The 16116-nt window shown below is 48.7% G+C and overlaps 1 protein-coding gene across 1 annotated transcript; it reads right to left on the bottom strand.

The window, feature by feature from the left end:
* Positions 1-250: 250 nt before the first annotated feature.
* DUSP5 (dual specificity phosphatase 5) lies at positions 251-15622 on the bottom strand. Its single transcript, XM_053583617.1, has 4 exons — positions 14998-15622; positions 9040-9188; positions 4409-4628; positions 251-1724 (listed from the first exon to the last, which is right to left on the bottom strand). Exons 1-4 carry the CDS (start codon positions 15374-15376, stop codon positions 1318-1320), a joined length of 1155 nt encoding a protein of 384 aa, XP_053439592.1. The 5' UTR covers positions 15377-15622; the 3' UTR covers positions 251-1317.
* Between the last annotated feature and the right edge of the window lie 494 nt (positions 15623-16116).

The raw sequence follows: 16116 nt of genomic DNA, 5'->3' as shown, positions 1-16116 counted from the left end.
GAAATCAAACTCTTTACCTGGTGTGTGCAAGCAAAAAGCTCCCACCTCTCCATTGGGCTTGTGCCTAAGGACTTCTCTTGCAAGCTCACTCAGGGAAGCCCCACAGTTGGAAAGCGACACTGTATCTTCACATCTGCAGCTGCACATCCACCATCATCCTTATTGTTCATTAGGAAATAAAACTCAGTGAAGTACACTGGGTCCCCACCTAAAGGGGGGGATCCAACACCAACACGAAGGAGTGCTTTTTCCTTTTACTATTTTTATTTTGCACTATAAAAAAAACAATAACAACTAGTAACATACTGTTTTTCTTCACATTTGCATGGGTTTTAAAAAAATTATTGCCTTTTACCCTGGAGACGTAACCTACAGACAAAAAAGTAGTACCGCATTGCAAAATCTGCAAATCTCGGAAGTCAAAAGCTAAAAGACAACCCCCAGCGGCAGGGAAGAAAACAAGTGTCACAAGAGAGGAGACACAAGCACAGATCATACAGGACAGTAAGCTGAGGAAACCACAGTTTTTGACATCACCGACCCAGAATACCTGAAGGTACCCTTTTCCTCCTGGTATCTACTGTCACCAGTAGATGCTCTATGGTCTGAAAAATGCTTTTCAAATAGTTTCTTTGAGGAGAGGTGCAATGAGACAGGTTCAAGTATGAATAAGAATGACAAAGTCTCAGGTCAGGGAAGACCCACAGTGGAAAAGAAACCTAGAAAAACCAATATCTTCCTACTTCAACCAAATGCCTCCGCTGGACCCAAGAAGGAATCTCAAAATTCTTTTAGGGTTCAAATAAGTATGTATCTCATGTCCCTACAAACCCAGGAGGGTAACTTTCCTACTAGATAATGATCAGCTTATGCCCTGAAGCAACAGAGACAGACACTGAAGACTGCCAAGGTTCAAAAAATAATGTGGAAATTGTGCTTCCTTCAAAATGCATTGGCTTCATTAACTGCCTTTTCTCCTGATCTCCCACATTGCTGCAGGAGTTTATTGCCTTACACTTGAAATGAAAAGGTGAACTCTGAGGTGTGAGGACTGTGCAGTCCCAAGAGGGCTGGAGGTCTGGAGGTACAGTAGTCAGCACGCCTGTGCTCTCCTAATGGCTTGGCCTTCCTTCAGTCCGGAGAACCTATTTCTGAGGTGTCTGAAGTTCATTTGCAAGCCTGGTGAGTGCTCACCATCGCACTGGGGCAGTGGGACAGAGAGAGGCCTTCAGTATTGCACAGGTATGAAATGTCCACGAGTTTAAGAAACAAAATCACAGTAGCACTTGGGGCCAGGCCAGCTCCTCTACCCCAGTTTCAGCAGGATGTGGCTGTGGCCACAGGGCTCCTGCAGAGCTCTGAGACTGTCGAGCGGGTGGGCACCGGTGCCAGCACCGAGGCAGGGAATGTGCAGTAGGCTCCTTGCACGTCGGGGCTCAATGTCTGCAAGTGGCCTAGCAACGAGGAGCCCGCAGCCTCCCCTTGGCAGGAGGGCGGCTGGGGGTTGGGCGTTGAAGGCAGGATCTCAGATTCGTACTGTAGGAGCTGACCCATGAAGCCAAAGTTGGGCGAGATCATGCTCCTCCTCTGCTTGATGTACTCGAAGGCCTCCTTCAAGTGGAACTGCTTGGTTTTCATGAGGTAAGCCATACAGATGGTGGGCGAGCGGGAGATCCCAGCCTCACAGTGGACCAGGACCTTGCCTCCCTTTTCCCTGACACAGTCTGGAAAGAAGAAAAGATGGTGGGAGTGAGTAGGGATTAGAATAAGGCAATGCCAGAATGTAAGAATTAAACACCAAAGCAACCTACTCATCAAACTGTCATGCCTACTTGAGAACTGTGGTGCTACACTAGACTCCTGCTGGTCTTTCATCTGCACAGGTGCAAGTAGAGCTTTTGGGGTCCTACCAATACCTGTCTCCATCCAGGATCTTTGTAATCCTTCCAGCAGCTTCCCAGATCCCCAGGATACTGGGGGATGCCACTGGAGGCACTAGACTTGGAGAGACCTCCTCCACCCCCCACTTCCTGGGAGCACCATCTGAATGAAGTGCAGAATTGGAGAAGCGATTCTTGCCTCTTTGGGTCTGATCCTGATGGCCATGACCTCGCCCCCACTCTGGCAGAGGTTTTCTGGCCTCCACAGGCACCCTGTCTTGCTGTGTCAGGTCCAGAGGCTCAGCTCAGCTCCCACCAAACATACAATAAATAGCACACAGCCACTAATTATAGCCCTGGCTAAGTGACGCCTACTAGACGGAAGATATAAATGGCTTTCACAAACTCAATCTTGCTCAACAATGGGAGTCACTGCTATAAAGCTACCACCATCAGTTAGCATTCTTTAGCTCAATGTGATAAAAAGGGAACGTCTTCCTTTCCTGCTCCACTCTACCCTGCAAAACAGCTACAAAAAGGGGAAGGGGTAAAAGATCAAAGATAGGTACCCATCGAGTTGAAACCACAAAAAAAATACAGTCTTTCCAATTACCTCCCTTGCTAATAAGGAAACAATTACATCACAGGAAGTCCAATGTATCTGATGCTCTGTAAGGCTACAGTGTACAAAAACATTTAAGATTGTGAAAGGAAAAACAAAAGTCCCCTTACCATCCACCACCCCCAAGTGCAAGAAGTTTGCAAATGAATCTGCAAGATCTAAAAGATAAGATTCCTGGGGTGTCAGAACCCTAGCTTCCCTGAGTTAAAACCCCAAAGGACATTTATGGTAGCTCTTCAGAGGTGCCCCCAATTCACTGATTCAAAACCCACCCCCAAACAAAACAAAACGCAGTCCCTTATAAATTAGCTCAAAGGAGAGACCCCAAGTCCCTGAAATCACAGGGTTGTAACTCCGGGTTTCTCTTTGTTGCTGTTGACCTCCTGCGTTTCTCTTTGTTGCTGTTGGCCTCCTGCGTAGTCTACTATAAGTGCCTGGGGGACCACATTCAGGAATGCCAAGGGCCTAGAGTACACTGCGTCTGGAATCCCCTCTACCCCTCAGGGACTTGCCTTCCCTGTGGCCCTCTTCCCTCTGTGATATTTCAGCCCAATGGGGAGGCTCAGTCCCTCCTTCCACTAGCAGGGCATGAAGTCTAGGAAAAAGCATCCTGTGTTCTCAAAAAGGCTGTGGTTTGCACAAGTGAGTGCACAGACACAGACAAAATACGCACACAGGATGGGGAGGGAGGGTTCTGAGAACTGGACGGGGGCGGGTTTCATGACCTCATTAAGTAGCTATCTAGGTAATTAAACAACAGGCTGAGAAGGGCAAGGCTTTCCCAGGGACAGGGAGAACAGGTCAAGGGTTTCCCACCCTGAATCCATCATTCTAGCTGCCTCTCACACTCCAAGGGAATCATCTCAGCTCAGAGGTTCAGGGACAAGCAGGAGAGGCTCAGTCTTTGGCCTCTGGTATGTTCCTGTGCAGCAGGAACAGCGTGCACAACAGAAGGCCACCACATGGCTCATGGGGTGCCCTTTAATTGCTCCCTGCACTAAGTAATTATTGCTGTGCCTAACACCTGCCTTTTCCCTTCCAACATCATTTTGAACAAGATACAGAAAAATCACAGCTCAGTTTCAACAATGATAAACGTTAAAGATAAAGAAGGGCTTGGGAAAGGTTGGGGAGTGGTGCTTACAAGTTTGAAACAGAAAGAAGCCAGGCCAGCCTACTTGGGAGATGGATGGGAGAAAGAAAAGATGCCAAAGGGCAGGACAATCCAGGTAATACCAAGTACCTAGAAACCCAAAGGTCAAAGCCCTTTCCCAAGCAGAGGGGCCAAGGCCTTCGTTTTCAGGCATGTACAATGGAGTATATGACAACTTCCTCACAGGAATGCAGAAAGCACGCAAAAGATGCCAACTTTTCTGTGTATAAAGCATGGAGCTTGAGGCAGGTGCTATCTTTAATCCAAAATTAGCTGGAGATGCAAAACAAATTGCCCCAAAGCTGCCCCCCCCCAGTTTGCCAAAACTGCTGGGGCTCTCGGGGCTCAGTGCGTAAGGAGTGCTAGCTCCAGCCTTCTGTTTGCTTTTAAAAATATCCCAACCTACGTAGAAGCACAGTTAGGAAGATTCTCCCCCCTGCTTTCCTTGTGTGGAGCATTACACAGGGAAAGACTCTGCTCCTGAGCAGCTTGAAACAATAACAAGATCGGCAGTGAGTACTGCCATAAAATTATATTAATTCATTTATCTTGCAAATTAAAGCTCCTATTAATAGCTCAGATCCTCCCCTCTGGCTTTTTGGTGGCTACATCCCTTCTTGGCTCCAACTGCTGACTATACACATAAGACACTTTGCTTTCAGTGAAGAGTAGCCCCTACCAGGACATCAAAAGCCAAGAACTCATGCCCAAAGAGGACTCCCAAAATAACTGGGTTGGGACAGCTGAACCTACCAATAAAGTCTATTGCTTCTTGAAAGTGGGAGCTAATGTCAGCCGTGTGGCTGTCTTCCACAGGGATCCATTTGTAGTGTAGGTGGGCTGTGCAGGCCTCGGAGGTCCGCCGGGAGACATTCAGCAGGGCTGTGATGTGCAAGTTGGCGAGGAACTCACACTTGGATGCGTGGTAGGCACTTCCAAGGTAGAGGAAGGGAAGAATTTCAACTGGACCACCCTGGAAGAAGGGGCAAAGGAGAACCAGGAAATGTTGGATTAGCTAGCTTATTTTGAGAAAGGAAAAAACAATCCTGACCTATTTGTTTCTCAAGGTGGGAGGGTTCCCTTTCTGGCTTCCAGGTAGGGAGAGTTCAGAACCAGGGCAAGAATATGGGTGGCACCTTCATCCTGGCCAACTCTCTACCCTACACGACTGCCTTGTGACTCAGTGACAGTAAAACCCACACAGCAAAGAGTTTCATTTTTTGCAAATATTGAGAAGGTAGGAAATGCTGGCAGCCCTCCATAAGGATAACAATAAATCACAAGGTGTGGTGGGAAGGATCAAAGGCCAGTGAAGTTCAGCTGTCCTGAAAGTACCCTGGCCAAGACCATTCACCCTGTAGCAGCCTCAGTTTCTTTACAGGTAAGAAGAAGCAAGACGCATGCCCTCCTTTACAGCCCTGACATTTTATTTATTTATTTTTATTTTTTTGAGACAGTGTCTTTCTGTTGCCCAAGCTAGAGTGCCATGGCATCCTCATAGCTCACAGCAAACTCAAACTCCTGGGCTCAAGCCATTCTCCTGCCTCAGCCTCCAGAGTAGCTGGGACCACAGGCACCCACAACGCCCAGCTAGTTTTTCTATTTGTAGTAGAGATGGCATATATTGCTCAAGCTCATCTAAAACTCCTGAGCTCAAGGGATCTTCCTGCCTTGGGTTCCCAGAGTGCTGAGATTAGAGGTGCGAGCCACTGCGCCTGGCCAGCCCTAACATATAGTGCATTTCATTAAACCTGACACTGGTTTTTTTTTCTTTTTTTTTTTGTGGTTTTTGGCTGGGGCTGGGTTTGAACCTGCCACCTCCGGCATATGGGACCGGCGCCCTACTCCTTGAGCCACAGGCGCCGCCCAAACCTGACACTGTTGATCCCCAGATTCATCCAGAGTTTAGAGATGTTAAAATGTGCCTCCTCCACCACCAAAAAGGCATGCTTCTTGGAACTAAAAATAACCACTACCTACCCAGAATCTGTAAACTAAGAAATGCTGTTAGGCCATGACTGGAGAGGCTTCCCCTACCTTTGACCTTCTTCAGATGGGGCTCTGGCAGGAGTGGTGGTGAGAGATGCTTTACCCTTTTGGGAAGCCACCCAACACCAGGTTTCTAGTTAAGGAGGCTACAGATTAAGGGGGAACCAGAGACTGTATACCCTAAGGCCGAGCTAAAAAGAACTTCCAGCCAGTTAGATTCTGGAAGTCTTAGAACATACAGGGTTCGGGCGGTGCCTGTGGCTCAAGGAGTAGGGTGCCGGTCCCATATGCTGGAGGTGGTGGGTTCAAACCCAGCCCCGGCCAAAAAAAAAAAAAAACCACAAAAAAAAAAAAAAAAAAGAACATACAGGGTTCTCTCTAAGGTGGCAAGAAATGCCAGTGACAGAACAATGGAAGCCCCCAGAGATTCACAGGGAAGCATGGGGCTGACAGACAGTGGCTCTTACTTTGGGAGCCTTTCCCATATTATCCATCTGCTTCCTGTGTTTCCATTTCCTGTCCTGGAATAAGAGAATGGAAACTCTTAGCCAGATCTATAACAGGGAAAAGGGTATATGACAAGGGCCAGTAACAGACAATTCCCAATTTACCCCACACCTGGAGTATGCCTTTTCTTTCCTGAGAAGTGTATAAGCGAAAGCCAGTTTGGCCACTTGGAAGAAACTTATAGAGAATTTACACAAGGTAATAATAACCATCACCAGTGTTTTTATTAGCACCTACTACAGCAGGCCCTTGGGGCTTAACATTTTAGATGTACCAACATCATACCAATTTCATAACCAATTTGTGAGGTGAGTAACATTATTCCCATTTTACAGATGGGCAAGTTGAGGCTCAGATGAAATAACTTATTCAAGTCAGAGCTGGGATTGAAACCCAAATCTGAGTGCTTAGCATGAGATGCAAGGGCTTCTCTGATTCCATCTCAATAGTGATCAGTATAAAGCAAGTATTTTAGGTAAAAAAAAAAAAAAAAAAAAAAAACAGGAAGGAAAAGTTCCCTTCCTTTCCTTCCTCTCTTCCTCAAAAGATATATTTGTATCTCCTTCCAGAAACCTCCCTAAACTTCCATACATACAGAGCAGCCTTCCCAGTACAGTGGTTAAACACCTGGGCTAGTGCATCATGCCCGATAGGATCTTAAGCAGCTTCTTTAACTAACTCTGACCTTTTATCTGTAAACTGGAGATAATAACCTATCCTTTCTGGGTAATGCATAAATAGGATAATAGATGCATTAAAACCTGACACATGACATAGCTGCCAATATCATCTGAAGCTGAAGAATAAAATAATAAGACAAGACGTGGCTTCTCTCCCAGAGAAAGACACAGTGTGGATACTGAGGCTAGTCAATCCCAGACAGGTCTGGTTTTGGCCTGAGCTGCATCTTCTCCCTCTTCTCCCTAGGCCCTAACCAGCTCCCCACTGGTTAGGAACCAGGAAGACAAGAGAAGTAGTAGGAAGTTCTTTGGAAAAGGGATTGGAGGTCCAAATCCAGTTTCACTCAGCCACTGACCAGTTATGGGTCCCCCAACAATAGGCTCACTCTCCAAGAGGCAGGCTGGACAACTGACTCAAGGTTGCTCCTTCTGCCAAATGCCTGGAAGTCACTGACACACCAGTCCTGAGACCCCTATTTAATTTCCCCTGAAGCTCAGCCTGAAACCACATTTCTTTCCCTTTCTGAACTTCTGTTTAGACTCAAAAGGAAGAAGCCAAAGGCCTTCCGAAACCCCAAAGGTTAACCCAGCCTCGCCTGGCTTCACTCAGAGCAGAAGCGTTTCTAAGAAGTAGCGTGAGGGGGTTCCCCAGATGAAATCATGAAGAAACGTCAGGGCCTCCCCACCCCTCATCTGGCCAAAGGTCTGCCATGCTTTCACAACATTCTGCCAATTCTTATTTCTCTTTCACTTTCTGAGAAACTAGGGAAAAAACACAACCCAAACTAATAAACAAATAAAAACAGAAATCCAGTTAGGCCAGCTGCCCACAGCTTAATGACCAGGGGTTCATCATATACTGTGAAGATTTTTAATAAAAGAAAACAAACAAAATCAAAATGCTAGCATCTGGCCAAGCTAACAGGCTTCTGAACCAAGGATCCCAATTCAAGAAAAGGTCACCTGGCTTTACTCTGAAGTTTATCCCCAGGGATAGGGTTTTGCTCATGGTGGAGAGCTGACATAATTTTTTTTAATTTCCATTAAAAAAGTTGTTTTTCTCATGTACCCTGAAAGGTCATTAGCTGGCATTTTAGCATCCGGAAGTCTTTCTTCATATGACTTAAATAGGTTCTTGGTTTATGGGAAATGTTTGAAAAGCTCTTCCCGCCGAGTCAGGTGTTTAGATTAGAGGGCGCATAGAAAACAGAACAAGGTCCCAATTCTCATTTCTCTTTCCAGAAAGCAGAACAGTGTATTGAGAGAAAGGGCTTCTGAGCCTGATGCACACTGAGCCAGCTATAATCACCTCACTAGCCACAGAATAATATTTTTCTCCTCTGTAAAATGGGCAGGTAGGTTTTGATCTCTGGTTTCTGCCAGATGTGGATTCTCACCTGTCTCTTCCTCATCTTCCTGCATGGTGTCAGGTAACCCCCTGACTAAAGCCGCCTATTTATTTTCCTTTAATGACTTACCACATAGCACAAATTTTTGAAGGGGGAAGAAACCTCAAAACAATAACCCACACACATTTATGGAAACATGAAGCCCTCCATTGTCTCTCAATTTCCCCTAGCTTCAGAATGTATAGAAACCTTCAGAGGAACATTCTTAGCCATCCAAAAAGGAGTTTCTCTACAACACCCTCCCTTTTCCCCAACTCCTGCCCGTTTTAGTTAAAAATACCAATAAGAGGGCAGTGCCTATGGCTCAAAGGAGTGGTGCACCAGCCCCATATGTCAGAGGAGGCCGGTTCAAACCCAGCCCTGGCCAGAAACTGCAAAAAAAAAAAAAAAAAAAAAAACCAATAAGACTCATCTTGACAGGTACTAGGATGTTTGCAGAAACCGGGGAGCACAATTACAAAGAGGAGCAACACAGGAAGCTGAGAGTCAGCTCCAAAACATCTTCAGGGAAACCTAAACCAGTGTTCTGAAGCCTCTCTGAGCTGGATGATAATAATGTATCGTTCACTTCCCCCCTTTCCCCAGAAGCTGCCAAGCATTCTGTGGCTCTTGTCAGCTTGTTTGCTGGAAGGAAGCCCATTTACTCTTGGATGGAAATGCAAGTTGGCAAGCAAAAGAAGTCCTCTAAAGTGAGGATTCGGCCAACACTCTGATCTGCAAAGGAACCAGCTACTGTTGCTGAGTGGAGAGAGGAAAGATCAAAGACGGGCACTCAGGCTGCCTCTTCCGCACCGCGTACCTGGTCGTAAGCTGGCCTGTAGCTGACATTCAGCACTGGTTTTCCACACTGGCTGAAGAGGGTTCTCTCATTTTCCATCTTCTCTTGCGAAGTGGGTTTCACATCCACACAACACTCAGGATATTCTGAGTAGAAGGTCTCATATCCCCCTACAAAAACAAGAACAGGCCAAAAGGTGAGACATGGTACCACACAAGAATTGATTTCTCCGGCTGTCAGGACATACCCACAATTAATCAATACTGTGAGTGCAGAATAATTTAAAAAATATTAAGCTAATAGAGATTCTGGTGATTAAAAATTGAGAAGCCAGGCAGCGCCTGTGGCTCAAAGGAGTAGGGCACCAGCCCCATATGGTGGAGGTGGCGGGTTCAAATCCAGCCCCGGCCAAAAATCTGCAAAAAAAAAAAAAAGAGAAGCTGGATGGATTTGGAGAACATTCTCCTAAGTATCACAAGATTGGAAAAACAAGCATCATATGCACTCAATACCAGTTTGAAATGAGGAAATTAACAATCACAGACCTGGGAAATCTCAATTAAATTCAAGGAGGAGTTAAGTAGCTTCCCACCCAGTGGGTATAATGCATGGATATATAGCACACTTTCTAGGTGCAGGACAGGACAAGCCTGACTTTAAGTAAGTATTTTAACAAAATTGAGCAACTCCATAGTTTCAGAATAGAAATGGGCTCTACTCATCCCCAGCGCCCCCCCCCAAAAAAGCTACAATTCAGAGAGGCAATGATTTGTGTCTATCAGAAGCAGCTTAAACTGTGAAAGGAAATACTTGACATCTGGCAAATAATAACCAAATCCCTCCAGAAAACAAAAGCTATTTTCTCTGGTTTATCTAAAATGAAGGTGAGATTATGCAAAATTCCATTAATTTGTGAGAAAAGACTCCTGAACTGGTTTTTTCCCCAGCTCATCTGCTCTTTGCAGGCTTATAGCTGCAACTCGCTCCATTCTTAAGAGACTGGGGGCTAATAAGTTTCAACTCAGAGCAGTAAAACAGCCTTGCCTTCTCACCCTACAAAGTGCTAAGAACACTGCCGACAATCCTTTCTGTAAGTCCAATTTGGAGTCATCAATTCAGTTAATTACCTTCTAAACCACACTGGAGGGATGAGGACTTCTTTTTTTTTTTGTAGAGACAGAGTCTCACTGTACTGCCCTCGGTAGAGTGCCATGAGGTCACACGGCTCACGGCAACCTCTAACTCTTGGGCTTAGGCGATTCTCTTGCCTCAGCCTCCCAAGCAGCTGGGACTACAGGCACCTGCCACAACACCTGGCTATTTTTTTTGTTGTTGCAGTTTGGCTGGGGCTGGGTTTGAACCTGCCACCCTCAGCATGTGGGGCCGGCGCCCTACTCACTGAGCCACAGGCGCCTCCCGGTTTGAGAACTTCTGAACCTAATTCTCAGACCCCTTAAGCAAAAACTGGCTCTATTCTCTTGAGGGTCACCTACCGCATCTTATTATCCTATCCTTCTGATCCACCTCCTCCCCTACACACCTCCAAATCACTACTCCAACTCCTAGCACATATGACTATAAAAATCCTTTTTTTTTGAGACAGAGTCTCACTTTGTCACCCTCGGTAGAGTGCCATGGCCTCACAGCTCACATCAATGGCAAACTCTTGGGCTCAAGCAATTCTCTTGCCTCAGCCTTCTCAGTACCTGGCTATTTTTTTAGAGACAGTGTCTCGCTCTTGCTCAGGCTGGTCTTGAACTCCTGAGCTCAGGCAATCCACCTGCCTTGGCCTCCCAAAGTGCTAGGATTACAGGTGTGAGCCACTGGGCCCAGCAAACTGTAAGAATTCTTAACATCATATTTATATTTCTCCGCATGGATCACTTAAGGTAAAAACACTCTCTGACTGGGCGGCGCCTGTGGCTCAGTCGGTAAGGTGCCGGCCCCATATACCGAGGGTGGCGGGTTCAAACCCGGCCCCCGCCAAACTGCAACCAAAAAATAGCTGGGCGTTGTGGCGGGCGCCTGTAGTCCCAGCTACTCGGGAGGCTGAGGCAAGAGAATCGCTGAAGCCCAGGAGTTGGAGGTTGCTGTGAGCTGTGTGAGGCCACGGCACTCTACCGAGGGCCATAAAGTGAGACTCTGTCTCTACAAAAAAAAAAAAAAAAACACTCTCTGACTAAGTCATAGAAATTGCACATATATGTATATGAGCCTTCTCAGCCCATTCAGCTCCTTGGAGAAGAACCAAATGAAAAATTAACCTTGAAACTCTCAGAATGCCAAGTGCTGCCAGATGAACAGGCCAGGCTTACTTGGGGAATCCTTTTGCTTCCAACCCAGAGCAACCTGAAGCATTTCCTAGGTCAAGAAAATCTACTTCTCGGGCAGCGCCTGTGGCTCAAAGGAGTAGGGTGCCGGCCCCAGGTACCAAGGTGGCAGGTTCAAACCCAGCCCCAGACAAAAACTGCAAAAAAAAAGAAAACGCACTTCTTTTTCTGTACTTAGTTTCCAATCATCAATTCAGCATACATTCTAAGACCACATATTTTCCAAAAAGCCTCTCTTTTTTCTTTTGACATTGGGTGTTGCAATGCCAAAGCGTTTGAAGCCCTGCAGTAGAGAAATGGTTAATGGATTACATGGCAGTCTCCAGCTCCCTCCCTGGAGCTGCAGCCAATTCCTAGAATGAGTCATCTTGCATTACTGCTTCCTCTCAGCTCTCAGGAACCGCCCTGCCCGGCCCCCCACTCAGTACACTCAGCTCTCCCCAGTGGTCACTTCACTCCTTCACTCTCCATGAGCTTCTGGTTCTCCACAATTATCATGTACCCCACCATGACAAGAGGCCACACTGGAGATTGAAGGCAGGGGGAGGCGGTGGAGGCTTAGGGTCCCCCACTTAGCCACAGCCTCCACCCACTTTCCTTCCAGGGGACAGAGTGAATGCCACAGGCTTACACTGACTCACAACTTTCTCAGAGGTGTCCCTCAGTAAATGACCAGACAGCTTTCCATGCCTAAGCCTCAACATTTTGGGTTCTAGGAGACAAACTGATTTTGGATGGGAATTTGGAGTCAAGAATGGTCCTGGCTCTCCCAAATTTCCGAATGATGCCTGGGGAAGAACAGCCTTCAAGTCACCCCATCTCTTGGCTTTAAGAGATCTCTCTAAAGAGTTGGCTGTCAGGCTCAGCGCCTGTGGCTCAAGCGGCTAAGGCGTCAGCCACATACACCTGAGCTGGCGGGTTCGAATCCAGCCTGGCCCGCCAAACAAAAATGACGACTGCAACCAAAAAATAGCCAAGCGTTGTGGCAGGTACCTGTAGTCCCAGCTACTTGGGAGGTGGAGGCAGGAGAATCGCTTGAGTCCAGGAATTGGAGGTTGCTGTGAGCTGTGATGCCACAGCACTCTACCCAAGGTGACAGCTTGAGGCTATCTCAAAAAAAAAAAAAAAAAAGAGTTGGCTGTCAGGGGGACAGACAGGAGGTGTGGGTGTGGGCTGGATCCTCCCTGCCTGTTGACAAAATAAGACAGGCAGACAAAGAGTCTCAGTGTTGAGGACAGATAAACAGAGCCCTTCCTCTTCAAGCTGGGGTCTGGAGGAATCCTCCAGATCAGATGGTTCCTATCTTTCACCCAGTCCCACCATAGGTGGGGAGAGACAGACAAATCCTCTCTGGGGCCTCATTTGTTTTGCAAGATCTGTGGTCATTCTCACAGCTACTTCAACCTTCTTCAGAGTCTGTTTTCAATCACATCTGCATAACCAGAGGAACAGAGAAAGCACAAAAGCTACATATAAATAAGCACTGACCATGAGAGTCACTCATCACCTTCTCATCATATGTGGGTTTTTTTGGAAGGGGAGAGAGGATTGTGGGAAATATAAAAGGCACTGCCCACCAAGATCTGAGATGACACAAGATCAAAACTTGAATTTATACCTGAAAATGAGTTAGACAGAAAAATAAAAATCTTCTCTAGTAACAACTTAAAATTTAGTAGTGTTAGGATAAGGTTAGGTATCAAGCAACTTCTTCTTTTTTTTTTTTTTTTTGCAGTTTTTTGCCGTTGCTGGGTTTGAACTCGCCACCTCCAGCATAGGTGCCCTACTCCTTTGAGCCACAGGCACCGCCCAGGTGTCAAGCAATTTCTACTGAAATTTAAATGCATATAACTCTTAACCTGGCAATTCTCATTTTACTGAACTATAAAGCACACAAAGTATCCTCTACAGCACTGCTTCCAACAGAGCAACTTAGCCAACCAACTGGTTAAACATGAGATGAGCACATATTTCTGATATGGACAAATCTCTAAAATCTAGGTGGGTGAAAAAGGTTGAAACAGGAAATATACAATAGTCAACCTATTTTTAAAAGATACTTATGGAAAATTATCTAAAGACCAACAAGAAATACTGGGTAACTGCCTCTAGGAAGTGGAACTGGGTTCTAGGGTGCTCAGAAGACTTGCTTTTCATAGTACAGATGTGTTCAAAATTTTACCCGAGTATTTGTTGCTTTCATTAAAAATAATCTTAAACATACTTTTCTTGAGATGTAAGTGTACAGAACTGCCTACTTTCTGCAGTTACTGTCAGCAGTCCATTTAGAGAAAGGTAGGGAACAGTGGTGGACTGGCAGGGGTTTCCTGGAACATCTTTCATGCTACTGGGAAGGTGGAAGCTTTTCCTGCACTCATTGCTAAGAACAGGAGACAAAAACCACATCAGTAAGAGAAAGACATCAGGAGCCATATGTGAAACCTTCCAGAGCCTGGAAGAGGCCATCCCTCTGTCCTCCATGGATGGGCTGCACTGGGAAGATCATCTACCTCTGTTATTTTCCTAACAGGAATCAACAGGGGACAGTAGGCCGGAGGTGCAAATAGAGGGGGTAGCTGCCCACATGCCTCTGGAATCTTCCTGAGCCAGAATGTGGAACATTCCCAAGTTACACGGCTTTAAAATTCACTCCTTGGGTGAGTTAGAGCTCACCCAAGGAATCAGTGTGCTACATCCCAAGAAGTCAGCATCAGAGTTGGCAGGGCCTTGGGGGATCCTCTGGGGCTAAGGCCAAGGCCCTCAAGGCCAGGTTTCCCCGGTATCATTTCAGGTTAGAAGGGACTTAAAAATACAAAGCAGGAGCCGCCATAGAGAGTGACCCAGAAGCCAATGCTCTGGAGTTTGAGAGTCAATTACCCACCCAACACCAGAAGCCAAAGTTATCTCTCTCCAGCAGGTGAAAAGGGCAGGCAGGACAAGTGGCAGGCAGCTCTCAATCAAAGGCCACTGAATCTCCTCCACACCACCCTGCCCCCGTGGCACCGCTCCCATTTCCTGGCCCGCAGGAGGTTAAACTCAGGAAGGGTCCCAGAGATAATCCCGGGCTAGGGGGATGGGAGAAGGTGAAAAGGAAGAGAAAGCTGTCAGCTCCAAATTGAGCTTGAGAAAGACCCAGGAGCGGAGAAGAGGAGGCCGGAAGAAAACAATAAAAAGCAATATAATGAAAAGGAAGGGAAGGGGAGACTCGCCCGGGCCAGAAAGGTAAGAGGGGTCGGTGAAGACACAGCTTAACTACTGCAGATGTCTGGTCGGGAGGACGAGGACACCACGGCGCCACTGATCCTGCCAGATCTGTGTTATCGGGAAGTCCCCTGACCCCGGTGGAAGCAGCTAAGTCCGCGTCCCGCACGAGCCGACGCCCCCAGAGTACTAAGCAATAGACCCCTCCCGCCCCCCGCAGCATAACCAACTCCACCCAGCCCGGCGGACGGACAGGCTGCCAGGCGCTTTCGAGGAATGCGGGTGCGGAGGGGGGAAAGCTCCGAGAGCCGACGTTTTGCAGGGCCCTCCCGAGGCACCTCAAGCCGGAGCGTGCAGACTCCCTTTTTCCAGCGTCCAGCGGGCACTCCGCGTGGCGAGGGGACCCCAGGGCCCGTGAGGCGCGGGGCAGGTGCCCCGCGGCACTCACCTTTGAGGAAGTAGACCCGCGGGCCAGCGGGCAGGCAGGCGAGCAGCGAGGTGAGCACGACGCGCGCGGCGCTCTCCTCCCTCAGCTTCTGCCAGTGGCGGCTGCCCTGGTCGAGCACGACCACGGCCGCCACGCCGCCGCCGCCTTCCTGCAGCAGCCGCGCGCGCGCCGCCTCGTCGGGCAGTACGTAGCGCGCCGACACCGCGCCGCCCCGGGCCCGCCGCAGCACCACCGAGTTGAGGTTGACGTTGAGGGAGCCGCGCACGCTCGAGGCGGCAAAGGCCAGGTAGGGTCGGCAGTCGAGCACCACGCAGCGGGCCGCCGCCTCCTTGCGGAGCATCTTGCGCAGCTGGCGCCCGTCGAGCGACGTGACCTTCATGGCGCCGCGCGCCCCGCAGGTGCCCACGGCCAGGGTGCCCACAGGCGAGGCACGGGAGGGCGCCCCGCCGGGCTGCGGCCGGCCGACGGAGCCCGGCGCCTCGACTCTTCTTTCCCGCCCCGCAGGATCCACACCCGACCGGGCCACTTGCCGCCGCAAAAAGCTGGGGATTCCGCCCGCAGCGCAGCGTTTTATGTGAATGAGCGCTGCCTGTGACGTGGCTGCCCTTATAAGGCCAAATATGGGTATTTCCCCGCCCCCTCGGCCGTGGTCACGCCTTCCAGGGGCGGGGCGGGGCTCCTGCCTCCTACCCCAGGGAGCCGGGCAAGTGGGGAGGGCGCCGAGCTTTAGTCAGCCCGGGAGGAGGAAGTGGAAGGCGCCTCCTCATTCTCTCCTTGGCGTTGCACGGACGGACTCATCACTCTCGCATCACAGTGACTGCCAGTGGGGTGTCCGGAACGCTGCGGGGTCGAGGTGACCCACGCTGTGCGGGAAGAGGAGGCTGCTGAGAAGGAGGCGGAGCTGGCTCCTCTCCGCCGGGCTGTCAGCTTCGCAGACGCAGGCCAGGGACCTGAAGGGGGCTGCGTGGGGCACCGCGCGGAGCAGGGCAGGGGAGCCGGCCACTACCCCGACGCGAGTCCGCAGCGGATTCCCGTCATTACCGAAGCCTTCACGCGTATAAGGAGACTTCAGGGCTTGGGGTATAGATGACACGAGCTGAGGTGACTGTTGGTAATCCT

Source organism: Nycticebus coucang, chromosome 3 (assembly GCF_027406575.1).
Source record: "Nycticebus coucang isolate mNycCou1 chromosome 3, mNycCou1.pri, whole genome shotgun sequence".
Lineage (NCBI taxonomy): Eukaryota > Metazoa > Chordata > Mammalia > Primates > Lorisidae > Nycticebus > Nycticebus coucang.
This window is presented reverse-complemented; position numbering and strand designations above follow the sequence as displayed.